Genomic DNA, 23,227 nt, shown 5'->3' on the forward strand with positions numbered 1-23,227 from the left:
TAAAATATTAAACCCACACTATATTTTATAAACAATGGCAAAAAATAATAAAACGATTGAAAAAGCTTTTGTACAAAAAAGTGCACAAGAACATAAAGTGAATTGCACATGTTGCAATAAAAAAGTACAGTATTCTGGCCATTTAATATTCCTGGAACAGCTGACAATTCTCATCACTGAAAATGTCTGTCCTGATGCATAAAAATATACCAATTTACTGCATATTGGAACTACTGAGCTGGTTCCAAAGCCTTGGCTCCAAAGTATTTTTTCAATTTCACAATGACTTCTATACAGCTGTATTCATTTTTATAAATTAAAAGAGAATTTGTACAGATTCAGGACATCGGGTGTGAGAGAGGTAGCCTGCCCTGTTTTAGTGCAAATAAATGTAAATTAACTGTGGGAAGGCTAGCAGTGAGGGTCAAGCAGAAAGGATAAAGTGATATTGCGATTGCCAGGTCAAATCTTCAATGCTGTGATCTCTCCTTAGTTTATGTGCACAGTATGGGCCCGCTTCTGCTCACTCTTGCACTAGTTTTATACTAGAAGCAAAGAGTCCTATGGCACCTTGTAGACTAACAGATGTATTGGAGCATGAGCTTTTGTGGGTGAATACCCACTTCGTTGGATGCACCCACAAAAGCTCATGCTCCAATACGTCTGTTAGTCTATAAGGTGCCACAGGACTCTTTGCTGCTTTTACAGATCCAGACTAACACAGCTACCCCTCTGCTACTTTATACTAGGGTAGCTCTATTGATTTCAGTGGCGGTACGCCTGACCGATACAAGTATGATAGAGCAATCAGGCCTGTAGCTATCCAATTAAAGAGTAATATGTCTTTTGCTCAACCCATACCCAGTTTCAGTTTTTCCAGGTTCAACAAAACAGAACAACACTGCATCCCATGATAATTTTGCAAATGTAAAGGTTTCATCTCCATAGTATTCCACAGCTTTGGATTGCTTATGAAATCCCAGCACTACTGTATATACACCGTTTGTGATTTCAAATCATTCTATCAGAAAGGTGGCCTCAGATAATCTGATTATACAACAAATAGCTATTTAGGTAACCATCTTCACCAAGATGGGTTTCAGTATCAATATCTGTTTGCAACTCAGTCCGATTCTAGCCTGTGACACTGGTTTAATTTCAGGGGAGTTGCCCCCTGATTTACAATAATGGAAGTAAGCAAGAACCAGGCCCTCCACGCTCAACCCACATAGTTGTGAGCTATGCCAGCTAACCAGGTGATTTTTCTGTATATCAAAAGCTCCTTAGTTCACGCAGTCCTATTAGGACTACTGGAGCTGGCCTGTGTAATCCTTTCATATGTGGGTGTGCACTTTATTCACAGGCATAAGTCTCTTCAGTGAAGTAAGTGTTCACCAGCATAAGTAAGGGCTGTATGGACAGGCCATGCATCTGTTCACCTAGGATGTTCATGCTAAATATTCAAAAGCAAGGCTGTGTCTGAGCAGCTTCCTGTCAAGCCAGCGGTAATATGCTTGGGCTCACAAGGAGGACTCCCAGGTTGGGTCTTTTTCTGATTCTTTATTGTATGTTTGTTTCTTGGCAAATTATGGTTCATTATTGAAAGGGGGAAATTTGGGGAGTTTTAAGTGGTCAAAAATTGTTTTCTTAGAATTATGTAAATATTCTCTGAGGCGACGTGCTGCTGGGATGAGTTACCAGACAGCAGGGGTGATTTTCAGAGCTCCCTCTAGCAAACTGTTTGCAAACACCAAAGGCTGGATCCTAGCTGGTATAAATGGGTGCTACTTCCCTGGAGTAATGGGTGCTGTGCCCATTTATGCTAGCTGCAGAGCAGGCGCCTATTCTGAATTATTTTCCCTGAGGTTGCTATATTGAGCTGCTCAGCATCTTGCAGGATCTGGCCCATCATTGTTTTTGGAACGGGAAATAGCTTGTTGTTTGGCATCTCTTCTGTCCTTCATCTCCCTTTCAACCTTGACAGAGTGTCTGGAGTATAGGTCACCAAAGCAGGAGATACCCACCGGAGGAGGAAAAATGGTCAGCATCATTGTTAGACCTGAGAATGAGGGGCCAGAACATCAGTGGGAGTAAATGAAGACAATGGGTGGAGCTTTCCCCATTTTCACCAGCGGAGGAGATGGCCAGGCACTAATCACTTTCTTCAAAGCTCTGCTAGAGGATCACAGCTCAATCTGAATTGAAACGGCGTTGGTTTGTCAACTGCCATTGCATTTTGGAAGGGGACAGTCAACACACAGAGGTGCAATTAGCTGCAGTTGTTGCTACTGTTGCTTACATCTTATACCTTGCAGTGCTTGCGGAATTTCACCCCAAACTTTGGGCAAAAACAGACATGCATGTGTGCAATACACTTATAGTTTTGTGGTAAGGTGTACAAGTCTACAAGAAGAAACCTGTGTGCAATGCAGCCCTGTTTGTCACGAATAACTGTATTTCCCCTGCTTTCCTTAGATTTCTGTCTGAATCAGTATCTGGTGGGCAGGTCAACCCATACCTAATGTATGTATGGTTGGACGTACAGATAATCTCTAGTATGAATCCAAATCAGACTGGAGCCCAAAACTCCTTTTGTGTTTACAATAAGAGGGCGAAAAACCTGTGTATTTCTAGGCCAAGATTTGCAAAGATAGGGGTCTAATGTAAATCCTTATATAGGTGCCAAATAAGTGATATGATTTTCAAAGGGGCTGAAATCTAGCAGCTTCCACTGAGGTCCGTGGGAGCTTCCGGGTACTCAGCACTTTTGAAATTCAAGCCACTTAGGGCCAAATTATGATACTGTAATTTTCCTTGAGTAGCACCTTACTGCACAAGTCCCCTCACTGACTTCAGTGAAATTACTTGTGGCATAAGTAAATGTTCAGTGCAGGGCCAGCTCCAGTGTTTTTGCCACCCCAAGCAGTGAAATAAAAAAAAAAAGAAGCCGTGATCAGCGGCACTTCAGCTGCAACTCTATCGGCACCGCTTCTTTGGCGGCAATTCGGCGACTGAGGGACCCACCGCCGAATTGCCACCAAGGACCCAGACATGCTGCCCCTTTCCATTGGCCTCCCCAAGCACCTGCTTGCTGCACTGGTGCCTGGCGCCAGCCCTGGTTCAGTGTAAGTGTATCATAATCTGGCACTATTTAAATGCATAAATAAGGACATAGGAGCCTAATTTTTGAAAATCTTAGTGCCAGTGTTTATAATTTTGAAATAATCTCACTCTTCTACAAGTAACAGTAGTTCAGTGTTTTGGCTTCACTAAAATCTGTCACCTGAACTTCAGGGCCTGATTCTGCTCTCATAGCAATTTTATGGTGGAGACAATCCTTTGACTTCGGTGGTGCTATTTTGGATTTACACCACTTAAAAGGAATTCAGAATAGTTTTTGGATCTTCACTGCAGAAATTCACTTATACCAGAGCCCTACTTCTTATGCACATTTAATATACCACAAACAGTATTTACTGTGAGCTAAATCCTTCAGTCCTGGTATTTTTACTCAAATAAAATGTCCACTGACTTTAACAGGAGTTTAGGATGAGTCAAGTCTTCTTGGTTTGAACCAATATTTACAAAATGTCTTTGTTGGGGAGAAAAAATCTTCTCAAAAGCTCTGAGTTTTGAACGCTTGAAAATCAAATGAAAAGGCCAAAGAAACAAAATAAACAGGTGAGAGAGATAAACGTCAAGGTACCAGAGAATTAGCAACCAGCAAACGGCTCAGTCTAACATGACAGAAAACAAAATAACACTCAGGAAAATGTGATTGTTTCCCCAGATATGCAGACTCTTGACAATTACTGACTCCTGAGCACTGAAGAACTCTAACCTCTGAAAGACCCTCAGGTCCTTTTTGAATCCCACAATGTCATGCGGCTTTGACTCTGCTAGTTTTTCAGTGCTGGCTTTCCTGTCCCCTTCCCTACAGATCTCTGAGGTGTGTAACATTCCAAAACTCTTGTTTTCTTTTGGAAAAAAAGATCAAAGGATCGTCTGTCCTGTCTGTGTCACTCTGTGTCTTTCACTTTCCATTTTTTCTCTCTCCCTTTCCAGCATTGTAATGCACACAGATTAGCTACGGGGTGATCCTGTGTGACATGTGACACAAGTTCCTTCCCATCATGCTGTCCGTTCAACATGAGCATGTGAATATTCTCCTCTCTAATGAATTGAGTTGTTGCACAAGGAAGCTGCTGATCACCAGGTTTGCACGAGGTCACTGTGAATAATCATACTGTAGGTATCGAATCAGTCTGCCCGGCAGAGGCAAAGTGTCAATCAGTTTAATGCGGTTTCTCCCAATCACGTTTCGGACCTTGATTCGGCAAAGGTGAGCGAGAGGCCTGGGGAGCTCTGGAAAAGAGACAGGACCTAAATGTTAGTCGGGCTTTTTCAGATCAGCTGAGTTATTAGGCTAGGTCAGTGCCTTACATGCTGAGCCGTTACATTTATTAGGGGCTGTGGAGGAAGGACCCCCAGCAGTGGAGTCAGTGCAGTCAAAGGGGATGAACTGTGCAGTAGGCCATGTATGGTGTGTACATCCTCTGCACAGCACGCAGCTCAGCTGAGAGTTTGCACCTTAATACACGTCCCGCACTAACCACAGCCTGCATCCAGTCTGCCCGACATTGCAGCCCTGTGGAGTTCTAGGTTCAGACCTGTCGGGGGAGGAGAGCTGGCTCCTTGTGCTAATGCATGACACTGCCATATGGGGCTGGGAGCTATGTCCCTTGGTCTCAGGCTGAGACACAATGTGAGGTGGAAGAGAGGAAATACTTCAGATAGCTCTGTGGCAACCCCTCTGGCTCGATCAGGAACCATGCTCAGCCCTCCTTGGCCAGAATAATGGTACGCACAAGATGAGGCCTCGCAGGTGGGTGGGGAAATGGGGTTGAGATCCCCAGGATTCTGAAGAGGGCTGAAAGAATCCCCTGGAAAGCAGGAGATTTGTAAGTGTGCAGGGGGAACAGGGTGAACCCTTGTGCCAATGAGCCAAATCACCCAGGAATCCCCTGCATTACAAAACGCCAGCCACAAAGATCTGCCAGCTCAGCTGTCATTAGAGCTGACCCCCTAATGCAAACGCAGCTTAGCAAAAAGGTGGAGATGCAAATATAAACCAGAGGAAAGCGTGAGGGATAAACACAAAAGGGGCTCTTTATTTCTAGAACAGCGAAATCTCCCTGGGATCTGTGGCTGCCAGGCACTTAGGTGTAGTGCAAAGAGAGAGGACTACAGGTCAGGACTCCTGCAGTCCATCTCAGACTGTGCTACTGTCTTGCTGGGTGGCTTTTAGCAAGTTACTTAATTATACTCAGTTTCCCACTATTACTTATCTGGCTCCCCGAGGTGCTGTGGGACTCAATACGTTAATGTTTGTGAAGCCCCTAGAGATCCTTAGATGAAAGATGCTTTAGAAGGACAAAGTATTAGTATCATACTGCTGCATGTCAGGCTGTCTGTGCCTGCGGAGGGAGGGAGAGGAGTGGGGAGGATGGGATTACTGACCTGCTCCATTTTGACTGATGTAGAGCATAGACCTAATGGCCCACTTTCATCCCTAGTGTGTCTCCATTGAAATCAGGGATGGGTTGGACCCAGTGCGTCAGATCCTCAGCTGGTGTAAAACAGCTTGGCTCCATCAAAATCAATTGTGCTATGTAAATTTATACTAGCTAAAACTATGGCCCAAAATGGCATTCAACCTTCTGAGATAACCTTATAGAATGTAATAAGGTTGAAACCAAATACAGTTCAGTAGAAATTACACTAAAGACCTACCCTACCTTTCCACAAGGGATCCAATGATAGAGCATTCTACCTGTGAAAGAAGGTGGTTTCTGACTGGTTGAAGCTTTCTATGACCATCCCCCAGCAATGTGATTTCCCGGGTACCAATTCTGGCCTGTGTAATGTAATTCAGCCCAGCATCATACCTGCTTTCTCTTTAACAACTGCCCAGTCCTCGTAGCTGTCTATGTGCTCCTTTAGCCGGGCACAGAGCTGCACATTGCCCACATAATCCAGGAGAACATCGATAATAGGCCCAGCCCAGCGATTCATCTCTGGAGCAGACACCATATCACAAAACTGAAACAAAAGCCAGAGCTACTGCAGTCAGTGTGAAATTGATAAGTTTCTCGGGGGGAGAGACTGTTAGGACATCATGTTGGTTACGCCTTCATACCATGGATAAAAACAGTTCTTAATTTTTCCTATGAAAACTTCTACTAAACCCCCCTGATTGCTGCTGAGGGAAAAATCACCCCCTCTCCCACTGTGGGTGAATGAAACAAAGTCCCAGTGGATTCCTGGCTCTGGAGCATGGAAGAGGTGTCAATCACCTATAGGGCCTCAGTATCCTTTGTCACTCAATAAGAGTCCTCAGGGTAGCCAAGGATCCATGAGGGGCTGGGTGCTTGGATGAGAGCCCACAGCTTCCCCTGGATACAGCAGAGAATCTGCTTTAAAGTCAAAACAACCTTAGGCTCTATCACCCTTAGCATGTTCCATTTCTCTTCCTTGGGACCCTAGTTTGGGGAAAGTCTGAGGTAGCAGTTGGCAGGGTTGGTAGTGCAGGGGCACAGGTCTTCGACATGGAAGGACGACGCCTCCAGTAGATTCCCTGAGATCTGCAGGTTTGTGGGGAAGCTGAACTCCTGGCCAAGGAGCTGCTACAAGATAAACCACATGAAGCTTTTGCTTCACTATGTCGGTTATTCTGTGTCGGAAAACAAACTGGGCCTAATATGGGGCCAAAGCCTGCAGTCCCCCTTACTTTCTCCTGAATTCAGGAAAAATTCATTGTCAGTGGAAGCTGGTGGGCTCTCAGCATCTTTGAATATCAGGCCACTCATTTAGATGCCTAAATACAATCTTAGAAGCCTGACTTTCAGCACCCATTTAAAAAATATGGCCTATCTTTCTACATAAATCTAACCCCATCCATCTATTTCTTTTAGGGGCCGTGTTATGATCATCACCAAAATATCTGACTGTTTTCCAAGTAAATTAGATCTGTGTTGCATGGTCCCCAGTGGACTTCAGTGGGTCTCCTACACTTCTCCTGGTTATAAAAAGCTCTGTTTTGGCTACATGGGCCTGATTTGCCCACTCCTTACATGTGGAGTTGGCATTCACACCTGCCTAAAGGGAGCACAAAGTGAGTGTAAAGTGCTACCACATCCAAATGGCAGCACTTTATACACACTTTGTCCAGGTTTAAATGACAACACACCGTGCAAGACAATACAAAAGCAGATCCTGTGTCTAATGTTCTTATTCTTCTTTCCTCTGGCAGCCACCTCTGTGCATACACACAGACAATATTCAAACACTCATCAAATAAACTAACAGAAAATGTTTGGGCGGGGGAGGGGGGAGACCACAGAGTGCAACCCTAGGAAATGTGAGCGTTACAGAAACAAAATTACACTGGGACTGATATCAATCGGGACTTCTCTCTCTGCACAAAGGTGTTGGGGTTCCCCCAAGACCTCTTCCATTTGGCTCCCTAAGAACTCCGTTTGACTCCAGTCTCATCACTCAGGGTCCTTTATTTGGCAGAGAGCAAAGCTATGCTGAGTTGGTTAGACTCAAGCATGGGTGAAAGGGGCATGGGCATACCACCCATCCAGAGTTACACAGGAAACCTCTTGCTTCAATTGCATTTAGACATTGTGTTGCATTGACTATACATTGCATCACATGTTTTGGGATTGGCTTGGTTATTCTATAGGAACCAATTTCTGTACAGCATGTGTAATGGCCATAGACCCCGGTCCTTGGCAGAAGGGATCAAACCTGGGACATCTGAAGCTTAGTGTATGAGCCTCTACTGCATGAGCTAAAAACCACATGGCTCTGTGCCAAAGCTGTAGTGGACTTATCAATCTCTACATGGTCTAGGTGCGACTAGAGGGGGACAGAGCACCACAGCAAGTAGACATGAGTTACATGTGCACTGTCCATGCACAACTGACTCTTTACCTCATCTTTACATTCCTAATTTATTTCATCCATTTTTATCTTGTCCATTCAAAATGGTTCCTTGGGTGTTCCCCCTTATCTTATCTAGTATAGACATTCTGTTTCCAACTGCTGATCCATTTACCTCCCCAATCCAGTCTCCCAAGAAGTGAGGCCTTGCCATGTCCAATTACTCATGTCAAGCCAGGCCTACAAAAGGTATATGCCTCTAGTGGCATTACAATGAATTACTCTTCATCTTCATATTTCTAACATTCTAATACATGAATTGAGAAGAAACCAATTATTTCCCTTTTACATGGATAAATGAAACATTTTATGGAATCATGAACTAATATATTTGTAGACTGATCTCCCTATCCTAATGTTCATAGAAGTCTTAAGTACTGTAGATTGGAACAATAAACTTTGGGAACAATAGTAATAATATGTAGTGATGTAATTTTCAGTTCATCTTCTGATACCTAGTTATCTTTTCTGGGGAAAGATTAATAATTCAGATCTATTATCAGTTTTTGGTCTGTAAATACTTATTGGTGAAAAGTCTGGGATGCCTGTAATTTCAGGTAATCTCATATGACTGAAAAAATGAGTGCATGTATTTTATGTGAAGTTTAATGACAAAGGTCCTAAATGATCTCCTGGGCTTTATGTCAAAGTATAAAGGTATACAAAAATATTAACAAGATAAACCATATGCACCTATCTTTTATTAACCAATCCCCTAGTCCCAAAAAGCAAATTTTATAACAATTTTATAACAAGATGAGGGAAAATGCCCTCTATGCTCAGTGATTTCTCCTTTACTTTAGGCACAGGTAGGATTTTACATGACTTTAACGAGATGTGTTATGGCAAGTTTAAACTGAACAATCTTCAGGGCAGGGATTTAGTTTTGTGAGGCACCTAGCACAATTTTAGGCACTAGAATAATAATAATAGTTGAGACCCAGAATGGGAAATGCATGGGTAAAATGTGAGCTGGTTCTGAGTTGCTTGGAAATCATAGATGGGTATAAACAAAACCCATCTTCTGGCCTTAGAATTCTAATCACTACACTTTGTGTTGAGTTCCAGCCACGTTGTGTGTACTAAATAGGCCATATTTTGTTATTTTCTTGAAGAAAACCATGATAAACAAGTGATACCTGCCTCAGTACATCCACTCGTGACAGGCACACGCTTAGTTTGGGACCAGTGTATTGCTATTATGGGTATACCTTTCCTACATTCTTCAGCAAGGTTTATCGCTCTAGATTTGTTTTGAAGAAAAGATCTTTTGCCTGAGGAGCTGTGGGGTCCTGCAAGTACCTTTAGACTCCTGGGATCCCCTACTCTCTTTCCTTTACTATTTTCATCCTCAAAGGCCATTGGTCAGTGACCATACTTCTGGGCACAAAGGGCTGGAGGGACTCTCATCTAACCCCCTATAAGCTGATACTAAACCAGGCAGAATGTGCCCTACAGATCAATGGGAGCCACTTCTTCCTTGTGACTTCGTGGGGGAAGGGCTGTCACAGGATATCTTATAATGTGGCATGTTGCATTGCAAATTTGGGTGGGGACAGTTTTGGGTGGGGACATAAGCAGATGGCTGACTGCAAGATAAGAGGATCCTTCCCAACTACCTTGCCACACATGCATATATTGTGATGCCTGAAAATACTGGGTGGGGGGGTCCCCCAGTTGTTCCTACAACAATAGCATCATCTCTCACACTCTCAGCAACTTCACTATCCCTAAAACAGCATTCTTTCCTCAAATGCAATTTACCACTAAAAATAAATAATAATAAAAAATGAAGCTGCGCACGGGAGAAGAAAAAGAAAAGGGATAAAAATCCCTGATTTCAGAATCCTTTGTGGCATTTCTGCCCCAAAGAAGCAAGCAAATAAACAACCCCCCAAACCCCAAAATACATAATTGCTAACTGCTTAACCCTGCTTGTTCCATATATGGCCAAAAAAGGCTTTCCATTGAGCGCCTATCGTTTTGATCATTTCACTTTTTAAAATATACGAAAATGTATAATCAGACTTCTCAAAGCAGTCTAGGGGAATCTTTCATTAATGATAGTGGAAGATATGTCTGAAAAATATGGCTATATCAGAAATATGGCTAATTTACAGCAACTGGGCATCTAAATCCCTTCAGTGGATTTGCAAATATCAGACTATGTGTCTAACTCCCCTAGATGGCTTTGAGAACCTTAACTGTAAGTTACTTATTTGTGTTGCTAATATTGTGACTCGCACTTTTTCTAATGCTATGCATTCAGTAAAACAAATTACTGCAATTATGAACATTCACTAGGTTACCCTCCCAACCAGAAGGGCTAGAAACCAAATTTGATTTTAATCAGAGGGGTAGAGTCTGTATCAAACATCACCCCATCCCCAGAAAACAGCAGCATGGCCCCTCTTGACATAGGCTGGCCTCAGAACCACTGGCACAGACCACTAAAAGAGCACACTCTTTTGGCACACGGTGGAACATTAGAACAACAGATCACACATCATCCAATGGACCATTAGGGGATGAGTCCAATAAAGCACCCAATCAATGTTCAAAGTTTACCAGTCAATTTATAATTGAAAAAGTCTAAAATAGAAAATGTTTCAAGGCAGATCTCTTCTGCCACCCCCCCAGAGGAATAGAGGGTGCTACCTAGAGAGGTAGTTTAATTCATGATGGCCCAGATACCAAGGCAAAGAGAGTGGTATCAATGCCTACATAGGAAGACTTGTCCAGTGGTTAGAGCACTAGCTGAGGATCTGGATTCAATTCCCAGCTCCATCACAGACTTCCTGTGTAACCTTCGGCAAGTCACTTAGCTTCTCTGTGACTCAGTTCCCCATCTGTCAAATGGGAAGAATAGCCCTGCCTCACTTCACAGGGGTGTTGGGAGGATAATTACATTAAAGAGTGTGAGAGGCTCAGATACTATGTTAATGGTGGCCATATAAATACCATAGATCCATTAGATTCAATAGCACTTACCTGTACTATGTTTGGCTGTTTGTTCACCGGGTTAGCATCCAATCTGTCCCTTCTGTAATCCAGCACAGGATGTGGGCCATTTCCATACTGACACTTAAAACAGGAGTCTGCGTCACAGCCCAGATCCATTAGAAATTTGAGCAGACTGAGGTACTTCATTGAAAACATGATGGTGGCCGGGAAAGTAGTGGGATGGCTAGAAATGTACGCATCAATATTCGCCCCGTGGTCTAGAAGCAGCTTCATGGTTTTCAGGCAACCATGGCGAATGGAGATTAGCAGGGGGTTGATAAGATCGACGTTGGGGTTGGCGCCAGCTTGCAGCAGCAGCTCTGTGGCGTAGATGTTATTGTTAATGACGGCGAAGTAGAGGACGGTGCTGCGCCTGTCCTCGTAAAGCCGGGCTCTCTCAAAGGAGAGGGTGGTGTTTACATCATAGCCGGCCTCAATTAGCTCTTCCAAGATGTCATCGTTGTTGCGCTCAGCCGCAAGATGGAGCGGGCTGATGCCGCTGCGCTTAACCCGGGTGCGGCTGGTCACGGGGAGCAGCATTTTGACTATCCTGCAAGAAGGGGATTCAGTGGATAGCTGTGAGCCTTAGACAATCTACAGCAAATAATAGTGATGCGGTTACAAGCACGGGAGTGAGCCAGCTGCTCACGAAGGTGAAGGTCTGATAACACAGGCATGAGTCGTACAGCCCCTTCCCCCGCAACTCGGACAGTGCATTTTCATCCTGACAGAGTGGGGTTAGGAGCAGAGGAGCTGCCAGACTGGGTCAGACACAATGTCCATCTGGTCCAAGAGGCCTCTGACAATGGCCAGCATCAAATGCTTCAGAGGAAGGAGTAAGAACTCAGCAGTAGGCAGATGTAGGATAATCTGCCCCCACATTAGGTCTTACTCTAGTCCCTAAAAATTAGGATTAGCTTTGGCCCTGAAGCATTTCTATGCATTGATTTTTCACAGTGCTTCAGACGAGAGAGAGGGCAAAGCCAGAAGCTCAGTTCTGAGCTCATCAGAGGAGGATTACATTCAGGTCCCAGGATCCAAGCCAGCATTACAGTTCTGGTACTAAATCCAACTCCCTGCACTGGGCACCCCACTGGAACCCTTCACTCTGTGGGTATTGGGAGGGGCAAATCCATGGGGCTATCGGAGTAAACCCAAGCTGGACCGGTTGTGATGAGCCAAAAGGATAATTAGGAATTAAAATAAAATAAAGAACCAAAGCTGTTTTCCAGGCAAATTGCCAAGCATTAGCCCAGAGGGGAAAAAATGTACAGCTAAATTATAAACCTCAGTAAACAGGAATTTCTGTTGGAAACAATGGCGCTTCGTTAACAACTCAAACAGAGCTGCCATCATTCTACAGCCTTAACAATAAAAGTGTGATGAGCATTAAACATATAGTAACAAATCTATGGTTGCTTTTAGGTCTTCATGGTTGTTACTAGAGATGGGCAAGCAATTTGCAATGAACATTTTATTCAGTGAGTTTAGCCCTTCTTCCTGCTTATAAATCATCTGCAAACAGACAGGAAGGTGGGGTTTTTGGTCACAGCACTAGGCTGAGGCCTCAGGAAATCTGGGCAAGCCACTTAATCTCTGTGCCTCAGTATTGCTTTCTGTAAAATGAGGATAATTAATACTTTCCTCCCACCTCGCTCGGTCCTAGAGTCTGAGCGCAAGCCTGAGCCCCAGACTTCTACACAGCAATGAAACAGCCCCACAGCCTCATCCCTAAGAGTCCGAGTTGGCTAGCATGGGCCAGCTATGGGTGTCTAGTTGCTGTGTACATATACCCCATGAGTCTAAATTCATGGTAGTCTGTGCGGCATTTGATTACTAATAGTGATGAGCACCACAGAAGAGCAAATCGAAAGCAGACTGGGCTTTTTATTAATGTATTCACTCTTCAAACTTGATTTATGTTTTCTATGAACCACATTCTTCAACCTACAGGTTGTTGGATGCAGCAAGTATTCCCTCGCGTGTTCGCTGTTCGTAACTCCTTACCTGGGTGATCACCTCAATCAAATGACGCAGTTTCTGTTCTCTGAACTAGACAACCGAACTGTTATAAATTACTGTTGTCCAACATATTTAGTTCGTTTGTGAAATGAATTTTGGGATTAAATTAATCTCCTCATGGGCCTCAAATTTACCTTTCACAAATACATGAATGTTTGTAAAGAGTGAATGAAAAGACATTGAATACAATGCAAAATTCTCCTCAGAAGTGGGTCTAAAGGTGCAGATAATTTTTCACCCAGCTCTAGCAGTCCCCATGCTGCATTTTAGCTATCTGGAATTTTGCAACAGTGAGGGGCAGAAGTTAGATTATCCTGTGCCCAAAGCAAAAGCATAAGCCTGTGTCACTTGAGCTAATGAAAAATCTCTGTTAAGTGATAGATAGCAGCACCTGATCTTTGACACACAGATAAGCAGTGTTGATTACAGCTCTAAGAGGGTACTGCTACATGCTAGCTAGTTCTTCATAATGTTTCTGTAAAGTCTGCAAGCTTATTCAGAGATATGGAAGAGTAACACACACTATATCAGGTGGCATTAAACTTTAGTTCATTTAATCATTTCTCTCATATTCCAACTAAGATAGTTAGGGAAGTAAACACTGATTTGGATAAAAACAAGTATAGTAAATAATAGTCATACTATGGGTAGGATAATTAATAATACCTAGCACTAGAGAAGTGCCTGAGCTAAAGCCGTACATCAGAACACACCAGCTTTGTGTGGTTCAGAATCTGAACCGGATTCAAATTTCCTATCTGGCTCCCTTCTCTAATAAATCAAGCCAAAATTCCTGACCTCTACACATGTAGCTCTAAACAGATCTAAAACACTGGTTAAACCTTTTTATTTGAAAAACATTTTTTTAATTGAAAAACTGCTTTTTTCTGTCAAAATGGTCACCTTCATGGGAAATGTCTGTTTGTGAGGCCAAAGAAAAAGATGTGAGGGTCTGCTGAAAACTCCCCATATGAAAAACTTTAGCAACAAAATCAGAAAAAATTCAGCAAATCAAGTGAAAGTTTTCAGTAAAACTAATTTTTTTTGCCTGACTGGCCAAAATTTTTCTGGTCTCAATAACCAAATGCCAACATTTAAAAAAACAAACAACTTTTGGGCTTGGGGCTTTTGACAAAAAACTGAAAATTTTCAGTATAACCATGTATAGTGACATTTTTTGCAGGGAAATAAAAATTTCCTGACTAGCCCCCAAAATTTGAATGTGTTGTGAGAGAATCTAGATCTGAATCTTGTTGCCTGGATCTATCCCTGCTCAGCAGTTATACACAGGTAGTGAATAAGTACTAATTAGTAACTAACCCAATCCTTTACTCAGCTCTTGTGCCTCCTAAGCCATCACAACTAACAAATAAACAATAAACATTTAAACCCACTTACAGCCCATTTAAACCCATTTAGGGCCCAAACCTGCAAGACATTTGGGTGCCTTCTACAAGGTATTGGCCATCTTTGGCTTTACTGCAATGGCAGCTGCTCAGCATATCCCATGATCAGGATATTTACAGGAAAAATCCAATTAAATAGTAATTATTATGACTTCTAAAGCATCTGATGATGCCATGTGCTTAGCTGCTCCTAAGTGGTGCTAAGCCCCTCTATTTGGACTAAAATGAGAGTTGCAGACATGCAGAACCTTATATGCCTATTTGCATGTTGGACTATGATGTCTCCCATGGCAAGTTTATAGCCACACCATTATTTATATACTTGAAGAAGTTTTGTCTTTATTTAAGGAAAAGATCCAAAGCCTACAGAGGAAATTTCCACCCAGATCCTTTCTCAAAGCGGAGAGACTGACCTCATGTAACAAAGATGTTCACCAGAATCCAGGCAATTTGGGTGCTGCTTGGATGGCTACCATCCATCTCTAACAAATGCTTCATAATAGCCATAAAAGCAAAAAAAGCACATGCAGCGCTACAGTGACACCATGCCAAGTGCCAGCATTAGTCATCCCATGATTTACTGGGTTTTATTAAGATTTAAGGGTTACTTTTGTTCTCTTGCTCAAGAAGTGAATGTGCTCAACCCAGCTCTCTGTATCTGATTGAAAGGATGCAGCAGCGTTTAGAGAGGAGCCTGAAGAACCCCGGACTCCAAGGGTGTTTGAAATCCATGCTTGGCTCTGGATCTGAATTTTGCAAATGTCCCCTCTCTTGCTAAAGTGTCAAACCCAAAGCCAAGATCCAAAGCCTCCTGCATTTATTTCAGGATTGGGGATGGGGAACACTAAAATTGGTATCAGGAACCTAATTTTGCAGCTGGAGCCTCTCTCTCTTTCTGACCCCCAAGGGCTCTGTTCAACATGACTATGCCTCCACAGCGGCAGACTCTACTTCCTATTCAAAGGTGGGGGGTTCTTCCCAGTGAGAGACAGCCAAGCAAGCCAATTACTGCTTTACATGACAACCCAAGGCCACCTCCTGCACAGAGCCACCTGAGTGCCATACCCACACTGGAAGTGATGCTGGATTGCCCATGGTCCCTACCAACTGACCCTTTCTGCCACCTGCTACCAGGGGTGCTGGAACTAGGGATGCAGGGAGTGCAGCGCCCCCTGGCTTGAAATGGTTTCCATCATATACAGGGATTTTGGTTTTGTTCAGCTCCCCACCGTACAAATTGTTCCAATGCCACTGCCGGCTGCATTGCCTTCCAGCTGCTGTAGATAATAGGATGCTAATAAAAATGTACCTAGCAATTGACTGCCATCTTTAATAAGTCAAAATAAATCACGAACAAATTCTGACCTTCTCCACCACCACCACTCCTGAGCACTGGGAAGAAAGGGGTTAAGTGACATCTTGCTATGATCACAATACTGATGATACACAATTATGAATTCCATGCCAGCAAAATTCATTTCACATTAATATTGACAAGGCATCATTTAACATAAACAAACACCAAGCAATAAGAGTTGAATGTTGAGCCCTGGGACCACATTCTTGGCTTTTTGATGTTATGAAGCCTCCGTGTTCTGGCAGCAAGTCTGAGTGTGGAATTCCTGGAGAATTACGTATTAAATCCGCAGGAATATAAAGAGAGGTCACCATGAAGGGTGTTGTTATACTGAATACCAAAGGAATTAGGAACGACTGGCCACTTGGGGTAAAGCTTTGTCATCTGGATAAATATTTGATTCTGGCTGCTAAAGAAAGGATACTTTTGTTTCACTTCAGTTCACAGCAGTTATAAACCAAAAAATGTGCTCAACCTTTTAAGTGTGAAGGAACTAAGACTTCTGACTTAATTCTGAAGTCATTACTGATTCCCATCAGTGCAAATGACTGGTGAGAGATTTGGATCAGGCCCCTTATTTTGAAAGTGGGGTTGGACTCAAGCTGGAGAGCATTGGAGCTGAAGCTAAACTTGTCCAGGTTTTGGGGGTGTTCAGATTGAGAGGTCTGTTTCAGGTTTAGTATAGGTGTTCAGATTCAGAGCCACTTTTCCAAAGCTTAGGGAAGGAGGACTGGAACCGGGTTTCTGCCTCTGACCCTTTTCTAATTTAAAATGCGTTTGTTTTTAATAAAATCTCTTTTTAACTTACACACTGGAGAGAATTCCGAGTCATGCCAGCATAAGGCTATAATAGCTACTCCTACCTACATTATAGCAATATATACCACAGTTACATAAATTCACTCTGGGATGCCTCCTAGCACATACAGCCTCCACAAAGATACAGTTACAGAAAATAACAGTCCTTACATACATCACAGTAATATTGGGAAGTTTAGTTAATGTCTGCAAGTGCATGGAGATCTTTGGATAAAAGACATGGTGTAGTCAAAAAGGTTTGGTTCTTCGTGCATTATGAAATGAGAAAAATCCATACACAGATTTTGCAGCTGTATTTTGTTTATAATTCTACTATTTATTTGGGGATTTTGATGAAAAAATGAATAGATCCACAGAATTTAAGGCCAGAAGGCATAATTAGGATTACCTAGTCTGATCTCCTGCATAACTGCATAGATTTCACCAAGTGATTTCTACAACAAGACCACATTTTTTAGAATAATAGCCAACCTTGATTTAAAGACTTCAAGTGCATTGGTTTTTGACATTATTTGACTAGCTCTAGTCATTACACGTGCACATTAGCAAGAATAAACCATCATAAAATATTGTTGGGCCACACACATCCATCACATCCTATGGTAAATTGTTCCAGTAGTTAATTACTCTCATTACTCTCATTATTAAAAATGTGTTTTGTCTAACTTCAGCTTTCAACCATTGGAACTTGTTATGCCTTTGTCTGCTAAATTAAAGAGCCATCTATCAGAAATCTTTTCCTCACTTAGAAACAGTGGCGGCTCCAGGCACCAGCGCTCCAAGTGAAGGCGGCAGTCAGGCAGCCTTCTGCGGCTTGCCTGCAGGAGGTCCTCCGGTCCCGCGGATTCGGTGGCAATTCGGTGGGGGTATGCCGAAGCCACAGGACCAGCAGATCTCCTGCAGGCATGCCACCAAATCCGCAGAGCCAGGGACCTCCCACAGGCACACTGTCGAAGGCAGCCTACCTGCCATGCTTGAGGCGGCAAAAAAGCTAGAGCTGCCCCTACTTAGAGAAGGTGATCAAGTCAATTCTTAACCTTCTCTTGTGTAAACAAAATAGACTGAGCTTATTTAGACTGTTACTATAATTTAAAGCATGTTCTGCAGACTTCAAATCATTCTTGTAGCTCTTTTCTGAACTCTCGAATTTCTGAACATCCTTTTCAAAGTGTGGACACCAGAACTGGACACGCTATTCTAGCAGTGGTCTCTCTAATGCTATAGAGATTCATTTATCCACTCCTCACCTGTCAGTCTCTGAATTATTTTTCTTTATAAACGGTGATAAAATCTGAACACACTGAAGACTTGGGCAACATTTTCTGCTTCTGGAGGGCCACTACTAATAAGTAATATCTCACCTGAGGTAGCAGGAGCCATCCTGGGTGTGGAAGGGAAGGCCATATAACTGGCTCATACCATCTCAGCAAACACACCCTTGAGTTTAGTATTGGAAACCCAAACTCTGTGAATGTAGGGCCATTTGACTTTACTTGAGATATGCTGGTGTACACTATGTGAGGATCTGGGCCATTAATTTAACAAAAAATCTGAATTCCTTTCTACAGGGTGAAACAATACAATAAAGTGATTAAAACACACCAAAAACTTACTCATAATTGCCTTTTTTGGATGCTATATGAAGAGGTAATAAACCATCCTTGTTGGTTTTGTTAGCATCTGCACCTTGGGACAAGAGAAACTCCACCACCTTTTCATGTCCATTTTTACAGGCTTCATAAAGAGCAGAGGCACTATCGCTGGCTTGGGTGTTGATATCAGCACCTAGGAGCACAAAAAAAAAAAAAATTGAAAAGCTAAATGGCTAGAATCAGGTGTAATGTATTTTGGATCAATAGTCTCCATGACTTGCCTAAGGTTTCAGCTACAAAACTGCCACTAACACCATTTGCTGGGGTGGGGCGAAAGTGAGGGCAAGGCGATAAAAGAGCCGCTTATGTCTTCTTAACTGTGTTTTTGCTATGAGGTAAATGTTTTCCCCAGCACTGAGGGACTGAGTGTAACAGGGTATTCCTTGGGGCCAGCCAGTCCACCGAGGACAAACCATTGCATAAAAGTGGTGATATACTACATAGCAAGAGAGGTTAAACAGTAGTACTCATAAGATAATACCCACAAAGGGTGTCTACAGTTAGATTCTGGTCACAAGCAGGGCTGGCCTACAGTTTTCACTACCCCAAGCAGCGTGCCGAATTGTTGTTGCAGGTGGCGGTGACAGTACGTGTGCCCTTAGGGCAGCACGCGCGTTTCCGCGGCTGCGGCAACTCGGCAGCAGCTTCTATGTTTAGCTGAAGCCGCCGTAGACAGCTAAACATAGAAGCTGCGGCCGAATTGCCGCCATCGTGGAAACGTGTGTGCTGCCCTAAAGGCACATGGACTGTCCCCGCTGTCAGCTGCAGCAATTCGGTGCACTGCTTGGGGGCAAAACAACAGGGACTGCCACCCCTTGCAGATTGCCGCCCCAAGCACCAGCTTGGAATGCTGGTGCCTGGAGCCAGCCCTGGTCACAAGCCTAGCCCCACCCACCTCATCTTCTTTACCATGTTTCAATATGATTGAGGAAAAATCATGTTATAACATGGTCTGCGTGGGAAGAGAAAGTCCCATGTTTTATAACCCTGTGTTGAAGAACCATGTTTTAATCCTTGTGCATACACCCAGGCTAAAAAATGATTCTATAACATGGTAGGGTTTTTGCATTTTATTTTATTTTTTGCATTATTTGAATAGCTCTAGTTATTACATGGTGCACACCAGCAAAAATAAACCATGATAAAATATTGTTGGGCCACAACCATATTGAAATGTAGTTACTTTTGTGGCACAATTTCAGGCCCTGAAAATCTGTGTCAATTTCCAAACCTGGGCTTCCATTGTAATACACAGTGCCACTCCGCCTTCAGGCTGCCTGATCTATGGATATCCTAAAATGAATTACAATCCATTGGTTTTCTGCTTCCCAAACTCTGATAAGAAAAAAAAAACAGCCCTACAGTCTATCAGTCTTTTGTTTGGGCATGAACACTCCCTGCCAAAGAGAACATTTCCCTGCTAGCTGAAACATCTGTGTTTTGTTTGGCAATTTAAAGATACTGTAGTTCGAAACACCAGGAGAATTTCAATGACAAAACACAAAACAGGGCTACTTTCTTAATGAGAAATAAATGAAATCTTTCTTTTTTATTTATGGCAAACATTGTTTATTGTAAAAATATAATTATATTATTACTGAGGTTCTCAGCAGGTCTTTTATGGCTTAAAAATATTGGGCAGTTTTATTGGATTTTCCTCAAAATTGAACTTTAAGGGCATACTAACATGTAATTGAGTTGAACCACAAATCATATTCAAATCAGTGTTTAAATCACGATGGAGTAACTGGTTAGTTTTCAATGTCACATAAAGCTGACTTGTGAAAAATGTGAACTGGAAAGCCAGCAATATTTTTTTGGTCTCTATCAGCCATAGCTGCAGGCTATATTTTTACAATCACATATGTTTCTTTGGAGATTTTTCTTATCTTCATTGCAGTTTAGTTCTTATTTCATCAATATATTTCTATGTGTTGGGCCTGATTCTCATGTACTCATTTACTTATTCTCATTTAAGGAGGCCGTGCAAAGGAGACAGTAGGAGTAAATTATATTTGCATCCACTTTTAAGGTGCTTTTACATGACAAAAGTGGTGTAAGTGGCCTCAGTGTAAATAAGAATCAGGCCCACTGTATCTATCTATACCAACATACCACATACTGTCTGATTCCCAGCTGATGTAAATCAGTGCAACTCCATTAACTTAAATGCTGCCTTACCAATTTATGCCAGCTGAGAATCTGGCTCATTATTTTTTGATAAACTACATAAAATTTGTTGTTTGCACTGGAAATTAATGACAGGCTTAAACATGGTCTCCCTTTATTTGCTGGGGCCAAACTATCATTTCTTTGTAAGGGGTGGTGAAGCCAAAGGGTTGGTTTTACAGGTATCATGAAGTGCCAGGAATCTGCTCTGATGCATATGTAAGAGAGATTTTAAGGTTACGAACCCACCTGAGAAGAAGTGAGCACAAAGACTCATGGACCCACAGGAGAGAGCTGAATTCTAAAAGGCCTTTCTTGGGGGGAAGTAATATGAGATATGACTTCTTGACTCATTATGAGAATCAAAATATTATTATTCTTCCTCTGACTAAGAAATATATTCTTCCTGGGCCGTATCCTGCTTGCCTTACTCACAACAATAGACATGGTAACTTCCAAGGAACTAACTCCTTACATGAGAAATGAGAGCAGGATTTGGCCTTACCCAAGGACTCTAAAATCCTCCCCCCCCCAACACTAATAAACTTATTTAGTGCTTTTCAACCACAAAGTGATTTACAAATACCTCCCTATGAGGTGGGAATGGTGAGTATGGTATCGCCTTCTGTAAAAAGGGGATAATGAGGTAACCAGCTCCAATGCAGGTGTACAAGTGTGGAAGGTACGAGAAGTCTTCTCCTCTCTGTGCCCTTTGCTAAAGGATTGGACAAAAATAACGTAAATTTCAAAGACTGATCCTTGCCCTCTGGAGCACAAGCCATTTGAAAAGGGATAGGGAGGGAAGAAACCAAGCTAAGGTCCCTCCTACCACCTCGTCAGCCAACAGAGCTGGCTGTCTGAGAAAGAGAATGTACACTGCACCCTCCTACAGATGGACAGTGCTGCACTTTCTCTGCACGATGCGGAGCTCTAGGAGGCTTTGTGCCCGTCATTGCTCCCACTGGAGACCTGTGGCTCTATAACTCCTCCTCAAGGGCTATGGCTAAAAGATACAAGAATAAATGGACACAAATCTGATATCAGGAAACATAACATTCAAAAACAAGTAGGAAAACACTTCACTCTCTCTGTAAAAGCAGCAAAGAATCCTGTGGCACCTTATAGACTAACAGACGTTTTGGAGCATGAGCTTTCGTGGGTGAATACGCACTTCGTCAGATGCATGTAGTGGAAATTTCCAGGGGCACGTATATATATGCAAGCAAGCTAGAGATAATGAGGTTAGTTCAATCAGGGAGGATGAGGCCCTGTTCTAGCAGTTGAGGTGTGAAAACCAATCTCTCTGGTCACTCAGTAACAGACCTAACAGTGGCAATTCTTCAAGAAAAAAACTTCAAAAACAGACTCCAACTTGAAACTGCAGAACTGGAATTAATTTGCAAACTGGACACCATCAGATTAGGTCTGAATAAAGACTGGAAGTGGTTGGGTCATTACAAAGCCTAAGCCTAATTTCCCCAATACTAATTTCCCGCTACTGTTACTCACACCTTCTTGTCAACTGTCTGAAATGGGCCACTCGCATTACCATTTCAAAAGTTATTTTTCCTCCCTTGGTATCCTGCTGTTAATTGAATTGTCTTGTTAGACTGACCTCACACTTGGTAATGCAACTCCCATCCTTACATGTATTTATACCTACGCCTGTATTTTCCACTCCATGCATCTGATGAAATGGGTTATAGCCCACGAAAGCTTATGCCCAAATGAATTTGTTAGTCTCTAAGGTGCCATAAGGACTCCTCGTTTTTGCTAATAGATCCTTAGTGAACTACCCTACGCCCCACAAGAGGGAGTCCCTCGACCATGGAAAAAAATTGTTTCTGGAATATCTTCCCTGTGACCTTCTGAGAGACAAGGTGGATGAGGTAATATCTATTTATTTTACTTCAGAAATTGGTCCAATAAAAGATATTACCTCACCCACCCTGTCTCTGCAATATCCTGACATGGCTACAGCAGCACTGCATACTGTGAACCTTCAACATTATGGGAAACAGGACAAAGTGATACAATATTTGAGAACTAGCTTTGCCCAAGTCATATCTTATTGAAAATTCATGAGCAGACCATGCTTGGCTAACATTTAACTCTGACCTTATTCTTATCTTTCCCTGACTGTGACTTATTCTTCTGTCACTGGATTTTTAGGATACACATGTACAGTGACAGTCATGAAAACTTTTGTGTTATCATTGCCGCACAAAGTCAGGGCACCAAATTGCTTCTAAATCGAGTGACCATTGATACTGAAGAAGCACAATCATTGTGCACCTGTATTCTAACCCCTTCTCACCTATGTGGACTGTTCTTGCTAGAAGCTTTCAGGGAGCAAGAGGTGTTCACCACCTCTGAAAAGTAGGCCTCATCCTCAGTTGAATACGGAAAAACTCAGCCAACCAAAATTAGTGGATACTTTTGAATATTTAGGCCATAATATATAAAGCAAATGAACAGCACCACTGTACTCACCACACTTGGCAAGGTATCGCAAAGCTTCTAACTGCCCACCCTCGGCAGCCACAAATAAAGAGGTGATCCCATAGGTGTTTTTGCTTTCAACCTTGGCTCCCCCTTTGATCAGGATATCAATTATTTCTATGTCATTCCGAGAGACAGCCTCATGGAGAGCAGTCCATCCCCGGTTGCACCGGTGGTTTGCATCAGCATTGTACTGCACCAGCATCCTTACAGCTTCAACGTTTTTGCGTTCACAGGCTGTTTTAACAAAAGGCAGGTCATTTAGGACAAACATTTCAAGATGCCAC

At 42.7% G+C, this 23,227-nt stretch overlaps 1 protein-coding gene across 1 annotated transcript in view; it reads right to left on the reverse strand.

Moving 5' to 3' along the window:
- The window catches only part of ASB2 (ankyrin repeat and SOCS box containing 2), a 41,072-nt gene continuing 17,845 nt past the window's right edge, over positions 1-23,227 (reverse strand). The window contains exons 6-10 of the mRNA XM_050953270.1: positions 22,932-23,177; positions 18,231-18,402; positions 11,002-11,563; positions 5,949-6,102; positions 1-4,365 (exon numbers count right to left, since the gene is read on the reverse strand). Of these exons, the coding sequence (XP_050809227.1) occupies positions 4,229-4,365; positions 5,949-6,102; positions 11,002-11,563; positions 18,231-18,402; positions 22,932-23,177 (1,271 nt within the window). The 3' untranslated portion in view covers positions 1-4,228. The remainder of the gene's footprint in view (positions 4,366-5,948; positions 6,103-11,001; positions 11,564-18,230; positions 18,403-22,931; positions 23,178-23,227) is intronic.

This window comes from Gopherus flavomarginatus, chromosome 5 (genome assembly GCF_025201925.1).
Source record: "Gopherus flavomarginatus isolate rGopFla2 chromosome 5, rGopFla2.mat.asm, whole genome shotgun sequence".
Taxonomy (NCBI): Eukaryota; Metazoa; Chordata; order Testudines; family Testudinidae; genus Gopherus; species Gopherus flavomarginatus.